General features: G+C 32.2%; 2 protein-coding genes across 2 annotated transcripts in view; both read left to right on the top strand.

Annotated features, from left to right (window-relative positions):
* Positions 1-8,238, top strand: part of LOC107440004 (uncharacterized) — a 15,729-nt gene extending 7,491 nt beyond the window's left edge. Inside the window, exon 2 of the mRNA XM_043052030.2 lies at positions 6,402-8,238. Within this exon, the coding sequence (XP_042907964.1) occupies positions 6,415-8,238 (1,824 nt within the window). The 5' untranslated portion in view covers positions 6,402-6,414. The remainder of the gene's footprint in view (positions 1-6,401) is intronic.
* Positions 8,239-8,240: 2 nt separating this feature from the next.
* LOC107444287 (uncharacterized) lies at positions 8,241-16,157 on the top strand. The gene has a single exon (XM_071185479.1). It carries the CDS (start codon positions 8,918-8,920, stop codon positions 14,639-14,641), a length of 5,724 nt encoding a protein of 1,907 aa, XP_071041580.1. The 5' UTR covers positions 8,241-8,917; the 3' UTR covers positions 14,642-16,157.
* Positions 16,158-18,086: the final 1,929 nt, after the last annotated feature.

Below are 18,086 nucleotides of genomic sequence, written 5' to 3'. Positions count from 1 at the left end.
TTTTTTTTTGTTTAATTTATTTAGCACTTTGTTTTAAGCATATAATAATTTTTTACGAACTTATTTTTTAAATTTTCTTTCTATATTGTTAGGTAAATATATTGATAAATTTCAATTTTATTTATTTTTTTATTATTTATTTTTAAACTAAGAAATCTTTCGTTATTTGCGCAATCATTTTAAGAAAATATAACATTAATATCTTTATCAAGCAAAACATATACATCAAATTCATAAATTGATTTAAATCAATCTGAGTATGAAGTTTTGATAGAAATCTGACTTTCTGCGCCTTACAAGTAAATGAATTTCAAAAATATTATATCGCGATACATCGCTATATCGCGATGCAAAACAGACCATGCATCACGATATAAAATTTCTTATATCGCCCAGTCAAAGTTAGGATTATGAGAAAAAGCGAGAGGAGTCGATAGGCCTCTCCCATTCTCTTCTTAAACTGCACTATTTTGAAGGTTTCAATATTGTTTTTCTGTAATTCTGTATTAATGGCATCTGTATCAAACTCCACAGGCGGGCCCCGTACCAAAACCTTAATAAATCTGGCTTGCGGTGTTATTTCAGGTTTGCTGGGGGGATCCCGTACTTTGCCGGTATCCTCCTTAGGTTTTGTTGTCGGCAAGATAGTGGCGTCATCTGTTGAGTTCTGTTGGCTAGAAGAAGGACAGCTGTTCGTAGACATGAGTGTAGAATTATCTTCAATTATTTTGACTGCATTTTGCTTTTTCTTCTTCTCTTTTCTTTTCTTTGCTGGTGGTTCTGTATTATTGTTAATATTGACGTCCGTGTCAGTTTCTGCATTCGGTGTTGTATTCAGGTTTTCATCTTTATTTTTCATTGTTATGTCTTCAGTGCTTTGATTAGTTTCAGTCATTATTGATTCGACTTGAATGGATTTTTTATTCGTATCCTTGTTTTCTTCTGCTTGAAAGTTTTTCTTCCTCCATCTGACGTGATAAGCTGCATTTGTCAGTTTTAGGAAGTATGAGTATTCATAGTCTCCAGGGTTACTTGACCTTATTTGAATTGGCAGTTTGCTAAGTAATTTATCTAAACGAATCAGCTCCTCTGTATCAAACTGAGTGTAAAACTCTTTAAGATCGTCAATAGGTTTATGTTCAACTGATGGAAAATATCTTTTTGAAATCCCACTGGTAGCAATGATTTCTTCTAATGACGTGGATTCTTTGCAATGCGACGGTGAATTACGACCAGAAAAGAAGACCTTTCCACCACGAGCTGTTTTATGATACGGCATGACTTGAAAAAACAAAATGGCGGGCTCAAAATCCCGACAATCAAAATAGCCAGTTGTCAGTATTGTCTTTCTGGACTCAAGAACCTGACGCGATCAAAATCAGTATCACTCACGTTCAGGATAATCAGCTTCAAATCAGCATGACTGGCATCGCAAGGGAGAAGAGGACATCAGTAGAGCATGAACAGCATCAGTTGGCAGCAGAAGCCGAACTTTCGATAAAGTTTTGTGCATCATGACTTCAATACCATAAAGTGGTGAATTACATAAGAATAATAATTATTTAGAAATAGTGGTGGATAAAAATCTACTAAATTAAATTTATTAAACCAAGAATCCCAAGTGATAAACTACCACTTTAAAATATATATTTGCTGTCCGGAGCAAGTTGGTATCTCGGTATATTTTATTCTTGAATAAATAAGTGTTATAGGTTACAATCCTATGTGAATGATAAATATCATTAAAAAAAAATTTTTTTCTTAGCTTTCACATCGTTATTTTCAATTCTCGAGTTCATTCATTATTTTCGATTATATTCGAGTGTGAAAAATTATAGTAGCATAAAATACAACGTGCTCGAATTATCTCGAGTGTGCACAGTTTGGCCTGTTTAGACCTCTCGAATTACCTCGAACGCGCAAGTTAAGGGATTGAGTTTGGACAAAGCTTAGTTTTTGCAATTTAACAGTCTTGTTTTTGCTTTCACTTTAATTCTTACATGTCTTATAAATTTCAGTTCAAAGTGTAACTAAATAATTTTTATTTTGAATTAACCGTTTGAGAGCTGAAGAGTTTTCTTATATATATACTTATAGTGCGGAATGAAATGTGTAATAATTTCATCGCACAATAAAACTCACAATTGAGTAAAATGAATAAAAACTGCAATTGATATGAATTCAACTGCTCTCAATAGATGTGAAAATTATACTAACCAACAGCAGCATCTCCGCATTTTCGGTACAAAACAAGAGACGCGTTATCGCACTTCTCCGCATTTTTGGCACATAACAGGTGAAGCGCGATAGCGGTTCTCCTCACTCTCCGGTTAAGTAGTGATATATTAAGTAAATCAAACTATTATTACTCCACCCCCAAATAAACTGTTATAGAAACATTTTGCCTACCAGTTTAATTTTTTTTACCCTGATTGTGGCCTTCCTGATGATTCATATCTGACTCGCCCATCTCGAAGTGGTTAAGTAAAATTTCAGTAGTGATAAAAATTAGTTATGTGCTAAGTATTTATTTTGATTCATTTTGTAAGGTTATTTTAAGTAATAATTTAAATATAGCTGAATAGTATTTAATCTATCCGCCGGTTTGATAAGCGAACATTTAAAGACGGATGTAAACTCATTAAATTTGTCTAACAATATATTGTTACATAATGTTACAACAATAGAAATGTTATTTTAAAAAAAATAATACAACTTGAAACAACAATTTTTGCGAGGAAATCGTCGGGGCTAGTTAGAGGCAGTGAACACCCAAAACAGCGAAGACCCTTACACTCTTAGGTTTTTTTTTTGGCAGCACGTTGTTTTGCAATCGTAAACCCAAAATTCGGTGGGCTGTTCAACGGTGGTTATAAAATAAATCCCCTTGCCGTCAGACTAACTGTGAGAGGTTTTCAGGGCTTTCTCTCTCCGTGTCAGGCAAATACGAGTTACTTCCATCAAAAAGTTTTCCACGAAGGCAAAATTTCTCCCAATACTTGATCCGGGAGCTCCCTTGTATTTTTTACTTGGTTCAAAATTACAAGGTTAAAGAGTTGAACATTCGTGGTCTTAAATCCAAACTCGGTCGGCTGCTCAAAGAGAGGTGCGAAAAACTATTTAGAGCTGTGTTGGCCACAGACTACAGTACTGGCGTAATATATCCTCAGTGGTTAACGGATCATGGGTTACAGTTCCCTTGCCGCCAAGCAAACCCTGGACGGATTTCATGGTTTTTCACTCCATGTAATGGAAATGCGGCTTAGTTCCATCAAAAATTTCTCCACGAAGGCAAATTTCACCCAATCCTTGATCCAGGAGTTCCCTTATATTCTGGGTTGGGTTCAAAATTTGAAGGTTACGAAATTGAACATTGATAGCCGTAGACCAAAAATTAGGTAGGCTGTGCAACTATAATTATAAAATAAAACAAATTATTTTTTTAAAGAAAAATGGGACTCATCTCTTTTCAGTTGGGCCGTAGGAGGTACGTATTCTATCAGTCTTCATAAATGGGATATATAATACCTCTCCTCATCAAATTATCATCAAAAAATCATCAAATTAAGATTCAGATCATCGTGAAATGATACAAATTATACTTATATTTTAAAACCCAATTCCTTTTCAAACATGTGGTGCTTTTTTTCAAATATATACCGCCATGACAAATAGTGCCAACTAGGTAGTCGGGTAAGTGAGACGGGAAAGTTTGAAAATACTGTAATGTGTTGTTTGATGCTTAAATGGGATCAATTTAGTGAATTAGCTAACAGTCTACTTGAAAAGTTTGAAGGACTTATTTGTCCCATAAATTTCGAATGATCAAGAGACTCAAAAAAAATTTGACATAAAATAACTTAAAAACAAATGACAACATTAATAACACTTTGATAGTAAAAAACACTAATTTGTAATGTTTCAGAAGACACATTATTTCATCGAATAGTTTCTATACCATAGATGCACTTGTTCAATTATATAAGACCTCTTCTTCCATTCCTTCTTATCCTACTAATTTGAATCAGATTAGATCCATGAGTTTATTTGTCCTAATCACTCCCAGAACTACATCAGGTTGCTTTAAAAGGTCATCCCGCAACAAACTTAGAAGGTGTTGAGATGTAGCTCCATTCGTATTGCACTTTGTAAAAATCTCCACCTTCTTGTTACCTTACGAGAATCTGATGGTCCTTAAGTGACCGAAAGTAAACTGTTGATACGACTATTAATTATAGCCGTCTTTAGTATGTATCATGTTAACTTGAGTTAAAATTAGATAACACATATTAACGTTAGATTAAGAATTTAATGATTTAAAATATTCTTGATTACATATTAATACAATAACATTAAGTAATACAAAAGGGGGAAAGAAGCTAGGATTACTCACCAGGGCGTTATATCTTAATCTAGTCACCTTCCAACAGCTAGGTAACGCTTCTACTGATTCCTAATTGGGTGCAACCCCAACAGCAAGAAGGAACCACGCCAAACTCACCCTTTGGCTCACTTTATCGATGTTTTTTGGCGCACTCATTATTTTGGGACTCCATGCTCTGCATCACTGTGTTAAAGCAGTTAAGTCCTTCCTATTCCTCTCAAATTTGAAGGCAGTACCTGGACCTTTACTGGCTTCTATACCATAGATGAACTTGTTTAATTAGTGAAAATCTCTTCTTCCCTTCCTTCTTATCCTACTGATCTGAATCAGATTAGATCCATGAGTTTATTTGTCCTCATCACTCCTCGAAATACATCAGGTTGATTTAAAATGTCATCCCGCTCCAAACTTAGCAGGTGTTGAGAAGTAGCTTCATTCGTATTGCAATTTGTACAAATTTCAAACTTCCTGTTACCTCACGAGACTCTGATGATCCTTAAGTGACCGGAAGTAAAATGTGTTAAAGCAGTTAGGTCATTCCTATTCCCCTCAGATTTTAAGGCAGTACATGGACCTTCACTTGCTTCTATACCATAGATGCATTTGTTTGATGACTTAAGAACTCTTCTTCCCTTCTCTCTTATCCTACTGATCAGAATCAGATTAGATCCATGAATTTATTTGTCCTCATCACTCCTCGAACTACATAAGGTAGCTTTAAAATGTCATCCCGCTCCAAACTTAACAGGTGTTGAGAAGTAGCTTCATTCGTATTGCAATTTGTACAAATCTCAAACTTCCTGCTACCTCACGAGAATCTGATGATCGTTAAGTGACCGGAAGTAAAATGTGTTAAAGCAGTTAGGTCTTTCCTCTTCGCCTCAGATTTTAAGGCAGTACCTGGACCTTCACTTGCTTCTATACCATAGATGCACTTGTTTGATAACTTAAGAACTCTTCTTCCCTTCTCTCTTATTATACTGATCTGAATCAGATTAGGTCCATGAATTCATTTGTCCTTGTCCTCATCACTCCTCGAACTAAATCAGGTTGCTTTAAAATGTCATCCCGCACCAAACTTAGCAGGTGTTGAGAAGTAGCTTCTTTCGTATTGCAATTTGTACAAATCTCAAACTTCCTGTTACCTCACGAGAATCTGATGATCCTTAAGTGACCGGAAGTAAAATGCGTCAAAGCAGTTAGGTCTTTCCAGTTCCCCTCATGTTTTAAGGCAGTAGCAGGACCTTCACTTGCTTCTATACCATAGATGCACTTGTTTGATTACTTAAGAACTCTTCTTCCCTTCTCTCTTATCCTACTGATCTGAATCAGATTAGATCCATGAATTTATTTGTCTTCATCACTCCTCGAACTACATCAGGTTGCTTTAAAATGTCATCCCGCACCAAACTTAGCAGGTGTTAAGAAGTAGCTTCATTCGTATTGCAATTTGTACAAATCTCAAACTTCCTGTTACCTCACGAGATTCTGATGATTCTTAAGTGACCGGAAGTAAAATGTGTTAAAGCAGTTAGGTCTTTCCTGTTCCCCTCAGATTTTAAGGCAGTACCTGGACCTTCACTTCTATACCATAGATAAACTGGTGGTTGCCTCCATGAAATGACAGTTGAGTTGAGTTGTTGAGTACAGTCAAAGGTTTCTCACTTGACTGAGAGGCAGCAGTGCTGCTAGTTTATCAGATATATCATTATATTTCAGATTAGCATGAGATGAAAGATTTGAGAAGTTTATTGTTCAAAAAAACTTAAACTCAACGTTTTTTAAATGGATAGCAACAGGAGTGGAGTTTATTTTTAACCTGAAGTGAACGTGTACATTTTTCTGAAGCAGTATGCAGTATGATCGAAAAAATTTTAACAATTAATTGTTTTTAGTACAAGGAATACACGTAAAAAAAGGTTAATGCTTATAAAATCNGAAATTTTCTGATAAATAATATATTTATATGGGAACTTCGAAAATTATCTCTAACTAAATCGTTTTTCTTCTTTGATAGATTGCTTCGATTTATGATGGGTAAAAAAGATCTGAAGATCGATTTTGAAGTGCAAAAGCTATTAATGTTGCTGATGAAATCAGAAAATGCATCAATCGACCAATTTTTGCAGTATGATGGAATAAATCAAAGACGTATTTACAGAAATATTTTGATAGCAATAGAAATTTCGATTGAAATCAATGATGAAGTTAGTTTTAAAGCATTATCCAGTATTTTGGCATTACTAAGTAATGTAAACATTTTCCCCAATTTAATTTCTTGCTTTCATTTTGATGATAATCCCTTTAAATTGACTAATGTTGTTATAGTGACTTGTAAACACAATCGATTAGAAATCTTGAACCAAATACTCAGTGATGATTCTTCGATTATCAGTGATCTCTCCACTAAAGTTGATGGAGCATTTCCTTTGCCTGACGATAATGATGAAGAAAGTCACAATGCCTTTTATTATGCTGTGCGCTCAGGAAATACGAAACTTCTTGAAGTTTTAATGAAGAAGTGGCCATTGGATTATTTTTCATCACATGCTGAAGAACTGTGTTTTCTTCTGTCAAAAAGCTTGAATGAGTTATTGTTAAAAAATGTTGATGTTTCAACCGAAATGAAGATATATATACATAGTTTTTTGCTTGATAACTATTTTCAGCAAGTCATTCCATCAGATTCAACTGATTATTCTCATGACGATATCCAAGAAAGTTTGTCAGTTATTTTGGAGTATAGTGATTTATATCAAACAATGAACAAAACGAGCGAATCTAAGATCATGCAGGTGTTCTTAGCAAAACAGATTGCACTAAAAATAATGACTTTAAAAAAATTGCTAAAATCTACATATGACAGAATTCCTTGGGAAGAAATGGAATTTCACTTAATTTCCTTTATCCGGTATCTGAACAATCAAGGAAGTTACATCAATTGCTTTGTAACAGAGAATGACTTTGTGAAATATCTTAATAATTTTTGTGAGTGTCTGGTCTATGAAACCAAGGAAATTAATAAAATTGACAAGGAAGTGTTAAGTAAGCTTCCTGAAAAATTAAAACGTTATGATGTTGTAACAAGCATCATTTCTAAATATCCGCATTTTGAAGAATTTTACCAAAATTATGAGGTAATTCGTGATTATGAATCTCTCAATATTATTAAAAAATATGTGGACGTAGTGACTGAAGTGAACAGTCTTGAAAATAGTGGAAAAACTGTCATCATTAGAGCCTTACAAGTTTTGGGAGAGAATTTTAAAAATACTCTTGAATCGCCAAAACTCTCTCCCGCCACTAACGATTTTTTGATGGTGTTCATACCAAACAAAACAAATACTATTCTAAAATTTTTAAGAGATTCTTTTTCCCATGGTTTTCCTTTATCAACATGTAAAGATATTGAGGAACTTTACGGTACTAAGTTTTACACATTTGTTCAGAATGATGTGAAAAGTTTAAGTTATGCTGTAACTTCAGTTCTTCAGAAAATAAAGTTTCGAACTGTCAGAACTTTATTGGAGAGAATTTGCAACTGCAAAGACATTGGTGAATATAAAGACATTTCTCGCATGATTCGACTTGTATATTTTGAGAATGATATAACAGATATTTTACCAAGTAACGACAATACAGTAATTACTGTATTAGAAAAATTGATTTCTGACTTAAGTAAAATTATAAAAGTGAAAACACATTTTGAAGAGAGCATATTTTCAGAAATAGCAGACATAATTGGTTTTGAAAAGAGTTTTCTAAATAGGTCCAAACTTGAGTTGGAGTTCTATCTCAACACGCTATACGGTGCATCGATCCCTAGCNTTGGGAAGAAATGGAATTTCACTTAATTTCCTTTATCCGGTATCTGAACAATCAAGGAAGTTACATCAATTGCTTTGTAACAGAGAATGACTTTGTGAAATATCTTAGTAATTTTTGTGAATGTCTGGTCTATGAATCCAAGGAAATTAATAAAATTGACAAGGAAGTGTTAAGTAAGCTTCCTGAAAAATTAAAACGTTATGATGTAGTAACTAGCATCATTTCTAAATATCCGCATTTTGAAGAATTTTACCAAAATTATGAAGTAATTCGTGATTATGAATCTCTCAATATTATTAAGAAATATATTGACGTAGCAACTGAAGTGAACAGTTTTGAAAATAGTGGAAAAACTGTCATCATTAGAGCATTGCAAGTTTTGGGAGAGAATTTTAAAAATACACTTGAATCGCCAAAACTCTCTCCCGCCACTAACGATTTTTTGATGGTGTTCATACCAAACAAAACAAATACTATTCTAAAATTTTTAAGAGATTCTTTTTCCCATGGTTTTCCTTTATCAACATTCAAAGATATTGAGGAACTTTACGGTACTGAGTTTTACACATTTGTTCAGAATGATGTGAAAAGTTTAAGTTGCGCTGTAACTTCAGTTCTCCAGAAAATAAAGTTTCGAACTGTCAGAACTTTATTGGAGAGAATTTGCAATTGCAAAGACATTGGTGAATATAAGACATTTCTCGCATGATTCGACTTGTATATTTTGAGAATGATATAACAGATATTTTACCAAGTAACGACAATACAGTAATTACTGTATTAGAAAAATTGATTTCTGACTTAAGTAAAATTATAAAAGTGAAAACATATTTTGAAGAGAGCATATTTTCAGAAATAGCAGACATAATTGGTTTTGAAAAGAGTTTTCTAAATAGGTCCAAACTTGAGTTGGAGTTCTATCTCAACACGCTATACGGTGCATCGATCCCTGACAGTATACTGAATAGTTACACCATTTCCATTCGAAAGAAGAATATTAAGCAATGGTTAAATGATATAAAACCTGTAATGGTTCCAGAAAGCTTAACAAGAATTGGATATTTAACTAATGAAATTTTCAAGCATATTTCGTATAATGAAGATGAGCAGGGCATTTCAAATATCTATTCTATAATTTTGAAAATATTTTACATTACTGAATGTCAAGGAGATGAAATCAAACACTTACAGGAACTAAAGAAAAATTTTACGAAGACTAAAAAAATAACTACTGATAATATCAAAAAAATAAAAAACTCATCATTAACGTCTTATCGAGAAATCTTGTCGAATGATATTACATCTTTGAGAAAAATAATACATAAACATAATTTATCTGAATCTAACACAGAATCCTTTTTCATCTATAAAAATGATCACAAAATGCAAGTGGAAATTGAAATGCTTACATTATCAATTTTGTCTAGCATAGAGCATTCCAATCTTTTTTTGATTACGACTCAGCTATCTAACGAAGAGGGTCCTCTATTAGTTGGCAGATATCTAAGGAATTATCTAGCTCATGGAAATGCTGTTGTGGACGTTTTAATGGATTCCACTCAGTCATTATTTTTATTTGCTTTGAAGATTATCAAGCATGATATTTATCGTAAAGGAAATTTTAAAATAAAAATCATAAAGAATCTATCGAATGCAAAATCTATTGTTGAAAATCAAGAAAGTTTGTTTTGTGCTTTGTCTAACGGCTCCTTAGCTAATGTGAAACATTGGATGAAAGAAGGAGCAGATATTTACGGAAGGGAACCTGACAAGAAAACAGCTTTACATTTTGCTTCAAAATCTTCTAACATTAATATTATAAAGTTATTAATTGATCGCGGATTAAATCCTAAGACCAAAGATGTTAATGATACAAATATTCTTCACATAGCAACTGCATCAGGATGTAAGGATGCAGTTTCTTATATTATAGAAGATTTGGAAATATCAGTTGATGAAAAATTTAATTATAATCAAACAGCTCTTCATATTGCTGCAGAAAATGGGTTTTTTGATGTCGTTGAAATTTTACTTCATCACAAAGCTACAATCAACGTTGGTCAGTTTCATGAGACGCCACTGTACAAAGCTGTAATTAATGATAAAGCAAAAACCGCTGACTTATTACTTCAAAATGTTCAGGATATAAATTCAATCCGACATGCAACAGGAAAGACCTTATTACATGTTGCTGCTGACTTGGGACTCAAGAACATGGTGGAATATTTACTCAGTAAGGGAGCAGATGTTAATTCTGTATCTGATATACGGGTCACACCATTGCATAAATCTGCTTACGCTGGGCATGTAGATATTGTCACATTATTGATTTCTAATGGGGCAATCGTAAATGCTAAGGATTCAGCTGACAACATTCCACTTCATTTTGCTGCTTTTAATGGACAGTCATCGACTGCTGAAGTTTTGCTAAAACATGGTGCCGATTTCAATGCTTTTAACAAAGAAAAACTTTCACCTTTGCAACGAGCCATTTTGAATGGACATTTAAATGTATTAAAATCTTTTATTGAACACGGAGCAAGTACTGAAGATCTTGAAAGACGGGGTTTCCCCGTATTTAAATATGCAATCCGTCATAATAACTTAGAACTCATAAATATTTTAATTGAAAATGGGATGTCTATTAACATAAGGGATCCTGATGGCTGTACTCCTCTTCATCAAAGCATAAAAAATGGTTCGATAGATATTTCTCTGAGATTGATTGAATGTGGAGCCGATATTAATTCAGCAGATAAATTCAATCTTACTCCTTTGAGCCTTTCTATCAAACTTGGTTATTTTGAAATAGTAGATAAACTGTTATCCGAACAGGCAAATATTCATTCTGTAGATTATAAAGGACAAACTTTATTGCATATGTGTGTTTTAAATTTTAAAATTATGGATTCTATGGGTGAGGAATATTTTACAGAGACCTACAATGACTTAGTCTCTAATCTAAGTAGGTTTGACATTTTTAAAAAGCTGGTAGAAAGAGGAATTAGTATTGAAAGGGAAAATATCTTTGGCAGAACTCCTTTGCACTTAGCTTGCATCTCAGGCTATGATGACATCGTTCGATATTTAATCCCTAAATTAGTTGACATTAATGTGTCCGACAAAATGGGATATACACCCTTACATCATGCTGTCAAAAATAATAATCTGAAAGTTATAGATATGCTATTAGCCAGTAAAGAATGTCGTTTGGACTTCAGAACGTTTAAAAACGAAACAGCTCTATGCTTAGCTGCAACCAACAATTACACTGAATCAACGCGACTGTTGATCAAATATGGAGCTGATGTGAATGATGGGGATCCACTTCATGAAGCTCTTATGCGGGGATATCAGGATATGTGTATAATTCTTCTAGAAAAAAAATCAACCAATATCGAAAAGCAGTTTAAAGATAAATCTAAAACGCTTCTTTGGTACGCCGTGAATAAAGGTCTAAAACGAGTGGTATCTTGCGTTTTAGAAAAAAAGAAACTTTCGACGTCAGATGATTTAAATGAACTCTTATACTTTGCCATTCAAGGGGGTTACGATGACATTGTAACCATTTTATTAAATCATGGAGCTGATGTAAATTTTGTTTTTAAACCAAATTGTTCCCCTTTGCATCTAGCAGTGTTTTATGGACACTCCGATATCATTAAATTATTGTTAGCAAGAGGAGCAGATTTCAATAAACTGAATTCCGATAATCGAAGACCAGTTGATTTGGCTGTATTTCTGGGTCATTTGGAATCAGCACAAATATTTTTTCAGAAACAAATTATAGACATAAATGAAAAAATCCATGGCGCCTCTACTTTGTTAAATTTAGCTGCTGAATGTGGACACCTGGACTTATTAAAATTTCTCACAAATGGTGGTGCCGATTTAAATGTAATTGGAAGTTTCGGCTCAAAGCCCATACACACAGCCGCTCAAATGGGACAATTGCATATTGTTAAATACTTCATTCAGCGCGATGAAAAACTGTTGACAGACCGTGGGAGTGCAAATATGACTCTTCTTCATTACGCAGCTTGTGGAGGCCAAACAGCAATTGTTAAATATCTAATTGAAAAAGGAATTGATGTCAATGATGAGTGTGACGATGGATTCCGACCAATTCATTTTGCAATAAAGTTTAACCATGAGGAATTAATCAAAGTATTGCTTAACTATGGTGCTTTTTATGACTGCATTAGATTGTATCAGATTGAAAATAAAGACATTAAAGGAATCCTTCTGATGACAAAAGAACTTTTTCATTCAGTTATATGCAATAATATTTCAAAAGTTATATCACTTGTTGATGAGGGTGCGTGCATCAATGCTAAGGATTCAACAGATAGTACGGTTTTGCACTATGCTGCAAGGAGAGGTCACGCTGAAATTACTCAAATTTTGGTAAAAAACAACGCAAATCCTAATATATTCGGTGAAAAGAATGCAACACCTCTTCATTATGCTTCAGTCTATGGCAGAATTGAAGTAGTAATAATTCTATTAGAAAATGGTGCTATATATGATGCAATAACAACTGATAAGAAAACTCCACTTGATCTATCATCAAGCGAAAGTGTCAGTGATCTATTAAAACTAATCGACAGCGCTTTCAAATCTGTGCAAAATGCTAATATTGAGATTTTAAATACCCTTGCAAAAATAATGTATTCCGATGTATTAAAATCGATTATGTGTACAAAAAATAAAAGAGGAAAGACTTTACTGTCTTGTGCTATTGACAATGATTTTCCTGAAATAAAACATCTCCAGCAACTATTTTTCCTTTATTCTGAGACCTACAATCAAATTTATAATCATTTATTTATTAAAGAAAATTTTTATGATCATATAAGCAAGCAAACAAAATCGCTGCAGAAAATTTCTCCAACTCATGTTTCAGATAATCCTGATTCATTAGAAACCAAGGAAAATTCAGCAATAATATTGTATAAACAGGAGAAATATCAAGAAGCACTTGATATTTTTCAGGAAATGCTTCAGAGGAAGATAAAGATATTTGGACTAGGTAACATTCGCACTCAAAAAACACGATTTTATATTGGTTCCATTCTCCATAGATTAGATCGAAATGAGGAAGCAATAGAAATTTTAGAAGATGTTTACTTACAACAAAGCATTTTAATAGGATTAGATCATTTTGAGACTTTGATCACATTGTGTAGTATGCCAGTAGTTTTAAATGAACTTAAACGGTATGATGATGCACTAAATCAAAATAGTATTATGTTGGAAAAATTTCTAGAAATGTTTGGTTTAGAAAACCCTCTGACTATACACTCTCTGGAATTACGAGCAGATATTTTGACAGAAACGGATAAGTACGGCGAGGCTCTATCTTGCTGTAAATGTGTTTACGAATACAAAAGAAGAGAGTTAGGGCCTTCTCATCCAGACACTTTAATGTCACTTTTTAAAGTAAAGTCTTTGTTATATTATCAAAGTTCATCTGATAAAGCTCTCAATGACTTGCAAGATTTTTTAAAAATTCAAGAAAATGTTTTAGGTCCAAATCATCGATATACGCTAATGGCTGAGTATGAATTAGCAAAACTGTCATTCAAATGTCACAGATTTAGTGAGGGTTATAAAATAGCTAAAAGATATGTTGCGAAATTAAAAGCTATCTCAGGTGAGAATGATTCAAAGGTTTTAAAAATGGAACAAGACTTAGAAAAAATGGAAGATGGGGTTGATATATTCAATTTACTAACATCAAAGTATAAAGCTTCGAAACCAAGCGCATCACTTATGCAAGATATGTATCAATTTGAAACTTTTGATTCTGAAGGCACAACATTTCTTCATTTTGTTGCTAGGGAAGGACACACGTCTTTAGTAAATTATGCATTGCGGGTTGGATTCAATGTTATGGTTGTAACCAATACAGGAAATACGGCACTACATGTAGCAGCGTCCGAAGGTCATACTGAAATTATCGAGTTACTTCTCATGCATGTTAAAGAAACTAACTTCAAACAATTAACTGCTTTTATAAATGCTAGAACAAGAAATAGTAGAAATTCTGCATTACATGCAGCTGCAGATGTTGAAACTGTCAAGACTTTGCTCATGTACGGTGCCATCTATAACATACGAAATAAAGATGGTAAAACACCAAAAGAATGCGCAACGGTAGACAGCATCTCTGATTTTCTTCAACTAATTGAGGAATTTTTCATTGGTGCCTTGATTGGAGATGGCAAAATAACATCTAAATTCAAAAAACTCTGTCCAACAGATAAATTAGCAGTTTTAAATGCAAGAAACGAATTACATCACACAATTCTGCAAGTTGCTGAGAATTATGGGTATAAAGAAATTATTAAAACCATTGAACTTCAACTGCAATTAGAAATTTTTTTTTCGAAAATAGTTAAAACTTTAATGCTTCCCAAATGCTAATGTTGGTAAATTGTACTCTATACAACAATATACTTTATGGTACATTAAGAGTGCCTCCGAAGCAATGGGATGAGGGAATTTGAATAAATTTGATATTTTTACCTTAAAATAACTGTGTAATAAACCATAAAATAGACCATGTTAGTTTTAGATAAGGACTTTTTACAACTAAAATATAAAATAATGAAATAAGAGTAAATTTTTGTCTAAATATGCTTAATAAATATATTTTTGTAATGATTCTTATAATGCATGCAGCATATTTTGCATCTAGACCAACTCATATCTTATATTTTTTGTATAAATGGTTTTTCAAAGTTGAAGCTCCATTTCAAAATATGTAATGGTTTTACGAGTGAGGTTTTACTAGTATCCAATCTGGTTATTTTTATGATTTTTAAGAAAGAGTTTTCTTTTTAACTGTCAAAGTGGAATAACAATTGGAGAGCCTAGTTGAATAGATGTAGCGTTATATATATTTGGTAAATAAATTCATGAAGCGATTCTTATAATGCTTGTAGCAGGTTTTGCCTCTGGATCAATTCATATTTTATATTTTTTGTATAAATGACTAGAAAAGTAAAAGCTCCTACTTAAAATATGTAATATTTTTACTGGTGAATAATTCTATCCAATCTGGTTATTTTTAAGAAAGAGTTTTCTTTTTAACTGTCAAAGTGGAATAACAATTGGAGAGCCTAGGTGAATAGATTAAGCGTTTAAGTGCATTTTCAAAGTGGAGTGAGAAGAAAATATGGTATCCAAACTATTTTGCTATAGAATTATTAGAAGGTGGGCTAATACTTTTGTGCCTTATTTAAATTACCACCACCTAATTTAAAAATAAACTTATGCAATCACACTCCCAAAACCAATGTTTATTTATGTTATAATTAAAATTGGAAAGTAAAATCGAATCTGTTACAAATAGAAAACCCACAGTGATTCGACCAATTTAAATTATTTCTCTTGTTCAATTTATATCTTTCTATAAATGCTCCTATAAATGTCACTTACTCGCGTCATCGACTCATCTTTTCTATTAAATTCTCAATTGCAAGCAGTATTATTTAATGTTGGACTGCAGTTAGCAAAAATAATCGATTGTTTATCAATTATTTACCTGTTTATTGTTATTATATTATTATTATCTACCTATTTGCCACTTAGTGTTTACAACAAAGTATATGCTTTAATCCTTGCTACTAAAACCAACAATAATACTGCCAAATGTCACTGCCACTACTACACAACTTATCTTGAAAAAGAACATTTGTAAAAAAAAAATAATATTTCATATTTTTCTCTTTTTTTGGAGACCAGCGGTTTCTGAATATTGTTCCTCGAAACCCAAAGGTTCCCGAAATTAAATTTTTTTTAACCAGTTACGATTTTTGAAACCTGTAATTTAAATTATGTCCAATTAATAGTTTATTATTTAATTAATGTTTGCGCACTTTATATGAAACTTTTTAATTGAAATGTTTGTGAAGAAATAAATTTCATAACATTGTTTTTCATTTCATTGTCTTTTCTTATAACAAAAGAATGAATGAATTAGAAAAAAAAATTATGCATTTTGGAAAAATTACATCAGCATTTCGCATCGAATAAAAATAAGCAAATTCAGCAATGAAGAATTATTTTTTTCTAATAACCATTCTCATCGTTTTCATTTCAATAAAAAATGATATTTCAGTTTATTCATTTTTTAGTTTATGAATGCCTTAAAATCAAATTTAAAAAAAAACTATAGTTGCCTCTTTAGGCCTATGAATTTAACAATCTGACATGAAACCTAATTTTAACACTGGTATTGATAAAATAATTTGTTATGATGATACGAGAAAATTTCATTCATGCACTAAAGGTTTTTGGAATAACAAATAAAATTTGATCAATTAATATTTTCAAAATAAATAATAGTGTTTCGTTAATTAATAAGATTACAATTGCTGATGAAATTTATTCATTAAGTCTCGGGGTTGGAACTCTGAGACTTAATGAATAAATTTAGTCTCGGGTCTAAAAGAGACTTGACCATTTAGGGTACCACTGCCAAAACAAATTAGGAATCTCTCAAATAGATTATCTGATGTTTCTCATTTATTTTTTTCTCTATTATAAAATATATAAATATTTGTGAACTTTTTCATGAAACTATCTTATAAATCGGAACTGTGGTTTTTGTTTCGAGCATAGCTCAAAAAACTTATTTCAGAAAATAGTCGTAGTTCAAGAATCATGTTTTAGAAAATAGGCACAGATGAATACTCATATGTAACCCCTTCAGACCTGATACGGCAGGTTTCAAGAATAGTCTGAAAATTGTAGTAAAGTGGCATCTTAATTTTGAAAATTATACATACTTTTAAGCATTCTTTACTGATAAAAATATTTTTATTTCTTTTATCGTGGTGCAAAAATTTCGAAACTGATTCTTAACTGATTAAAATATTTTATTTTGTTTATCGTGGTGTGAAAACTTCAAAGCTAATTCTTAAGTGTTAAAAATATTTTTATTTTCTTTATCGTGATGTGAAAACTTCAGTCATTCTAAAAAAAATGACTATTAACTTCATGAAATTTTAATCAGGTTTGAGAAAAGATTGTTACCATTGTTTTCCTAGTTTTGAATACCCTCTATTTGGTGATGTGCCTTGAGTCTGAAGAGGTTAAGACAATAGACGTAGCTCAAACTGTGGATTTCAAAAAGTAGACACAGCTCAAAATACGAATTTTGAGCTGTACAAAATACCCAACACACAATACGCCTTTCGATGATAAACCCAAACTTTAGCAATTTTGCAAAGAATTTCGCCTACTTTTTAAAAAGCTATGTACGCATAATCATTATGGAGAAAAAATATTTGATTCCAGGGTCGGGCATCTGAGTATATTACAGAAGTATCTTTGGGCACGATCCCGTTGTATTCAGATCTCTGATGACCATTAAATGGTACTTAGAAAACGAAATTTAATTAATACAAGTGTTAACGTATATTTACAACCAATATTACAAATGTCTAAGACCCGTGGCAACTCTGAATAGAAAATCGCAGACCATTGAAAAGAATACTAAACTAAAAAAAGTTAATTAAGTTATTTATACAAATAGACACCATTACATTATGAATTTATGTGAATTTATAAGCTAATTATTAAGAATGAGAACAATACTCAAATAATTTTTTCAAATTAAAATGAAATAAAAAAGTTAAAAAATTGTTTGTTTTTTTTTTGCTCTCTTTATTTGTGATATTCACCTGAATTAGTATTGCAAACAATCCAGATAGAACTGTTGGTTAGAATATTTGATTCTTGAGTAAAACAATAAAAACAAAAATATTGTTCAAATGATGAAATTCTCTTTTATTCACAACTCAAGAAGTATTTATGGGATCACTCTGGTCCCACATTTCAAAAATAAACTTACTTAATGCAG

This window comes from Parasteatoda tepidariorum, chromosome 9, assembly GCF_043381705.1.
Source record: "Parasteatoda tepidariorum isolate YZ-2023 chromosome 9, CAS_Ptep_4.0, whole genome shotgun sequence".
Taxonomy (NCBI): domain Eukaryota; kingdom Metazoa; phylum Arthropoda; class Arachnida; order Araneae; family Theridiidae; genus Parasteatoda; species Parasteatoda tepidariorum.
Note: the sequence above shows the minus strand (reverse complement) of the source record. Positions and strands in the feature narration are given on the sequence as shown.

Bases quoted from the DNA above. Each gene is read 5' to 3' on its own strand.
- LOC107444287 (XM_071185479.1), top strand. From the start codon at position 8,918: ATGATTCGACTTGTATATTTTGAGAATGATATAACAGATATTTTACCA.